The following is a 2,080-nucleotide window of genomic DNA, read 5'->3' as shown; positions in this document are numbered from 1 at the left end:
TTGTGTGCCGACTTTGACCTAGGTGCTGCATTCCTAGCTATTACCACGTTCACTATGGTGAGGCCCCGGTCGTCGTCCTCCGGTTCTTGGCGTCGCTTCGGTGCCCGAGTCCTATCCTCACCGTCGTGGTCGCGATTCTGTCGCCTCGGCTCCCTTATGAGGCGGGAAAATGCGGCTAGCTTTCCATCCCTGATGGCCTGCTCCAGTGCGTCCTTTAGATCGAAGCAGTCTTGGGTTTTATTCCCATAGCCCTTGTGATAGTCACAGTAGAGGCTTCAGTTTCCCCCTGTTCGTTCCTTCAGTGGTCGAGGCTTCGACAAGATCCCCTTTTCGGCAATTTGTTGATAAACTTCCATGATCGGCGTGGTAAGGAGAGTGTAGTTGGTGAACTTCCCGACACGAGGGAATGGTCTGGGAGCCTTGCTCGGGCCGCCGTCTCTGGCGTGTTCCTTTTGTCCTTCTCCGCTTCCGCGGTGCCGGTCTTGGTTGTGAGAGGGCTGCCGTTTGTTGGTAGCCACGACTCGGCTCACTTCTTCGTCGTTGATGTACTCCTTGGCCACACATTGGATTTCCTGCATACTCCACACTGGTTTCGTGGTAAGGTGCTTTCTGAAGTCCTCGTTCAGGAGTCCGTTCGTCAGGCACAAACTCGTGACTGAGTCCGTCAGCCCGTCGATTTCCAGGCACTCATCGTTGAATCTGTCTAGGTATTTCCTGGTCGACTCGTCGGGTCGCTGGGTCACCCCGAGCAGGTTGATTGGGTGCTTCGCCTTTGCAATCCTGGTCGTGAACTAGGCTAAGAAGGCATGGCTGATGTCTGCGAAGCCGGTCACTGAGCCCTGCGGGAGGTTATTGAACCACCATATTGCAGGCCCCGCCAGAGTGACCGGAAAGGCGCGGCACCTTACCTCGTCTCCCACTCCCTCAAGGTTCATTCTAGCCTCAAAGGCCGTGAGATGTTCCAACGGGTCTTGCGTTTCGTCGTACCTCATGTCCGTTGGCTTGTCAAAGTGTTTTGGCAGCCGGACCTCGAGTATGGAACGATGAAATGGGGTCGCCCTCATTATCACGGGTCCCCGTGTTCTCCTCGTTCTTCCTTCGTCGTCCTCCCGACGAGCGTCTTCGATTCCTCGACCTGTAGTGCGTCGCCTTTCTTGTCTGGCATAGATGATGGGGTCATGGCGTCTTCTCGCGCGTCCTCTTTCCCCAGCGCTCTCGGATTCGGCCTGGGGGCTGGGCGTGCGTCTGGAGTGGCTCCTAGAGTGAGAGCGGGAGTGGCTTTGTTCTGGGGTGTGCTGGTCGTGTTCCCTGTCTGCCAGCCGGTGTTCCAAGTCTTGCATCCTGTGGCGCAGTTCTTGCATTATTCTGGCGTGGTTGTCGCTAGTTCCCCCGAAGGGGCGTCCTTCGCGAGATTGTGTTGGGTGTCTTGGAGGGAATCTTGTGCGCTGCTGGGAAGTAGTCGCGGCAGCGTCCCCTCCGGGCCCGGCCTCGCGGCCTGTTCCACTTTGGACCAGTACGAAGTCCATGGACCTTCCCCACAGACGGCGCCAATGTTCGGTAGGTCGGGTACCGGACGGATCGGGTGAATATCCTGACTAACAAAGGAGAAGTCGTCTGGTCGTACGTCTCCGGGTTGGAGTAGGCGAGGTCCCGAGCTCTTCAGATGTGAGAGGGGGGTGTCACCTGCAAAGACACTCCGAAACTCTAGTCAATCAAGTGTGCAGGCGAAAAAAGGGGGTGGTTGGTATGTGACGTACCTTAGGGGAAGGGTAGATCCTTCCACATTTATACCGTGTCAGAGGTGGGTCCTGCAGGGACAGGCCCACCTTCTTTGAGGCCTCCCTTGCACAGCTGTAGCGAAGCTGTCAGGGACGCTTGTCAGGGATGCGTGTCCGGATCGGAGTCTGAGCGTCTCGCCCCCGACTGTTCGGGTTGGGTGTTGCTCGGGTCGGGCCGGCCCGTGAACTGCTTGGGCTAGGCCATAACAGTTGTTTATCCTAAAAGAAATTAAATTTAGCTAAAACATGTTTTAGGATTATAATAATAAAAATTTAGTCAAATATTTTTTTATGGTGTTCTT

General features: G+C 55.7%; 1 protein-coding gene across 1 annotated transcript; it reads right to left on the bottom strand.

The window, feature by feature from the left end:
* On the bottom strand, positions 276 to 992 carry LOC107620823. Its single transcript, XM_016322935.1, has 2 exons — positions 862 to 992; positions 276 to 780 (listed from the first exon to the last, which is right to left on the bottom strand). Exons 1-2 carry the CDS (start codon positions 990 to 992, stop codon positions 276 to 278), a joined length of 636 nt encoding a protein of 211 aa, XP_016178421.1.

This window comes from Arachis ipaensis, chromosome B10 (genome assembly GCF_000816755.2).
Source record: "Arachis ipaensis cultivar K30076 chromosome B10, Araip1.1, whole genome shotgun sequence".
In the NCBI taxonomy this organism is placed as follows: domain Eukaryota; kingdom Viridiplantae; phylum Streptophyta; class Magnoliopsida; order Fabales; family Fabaceae; genus Arachis; species Arachis ipaensis.
Note: the sequence above shows the minus strand (reverse complement) of the source record. Positions and strands in the feature narration are given on the sequence as shown.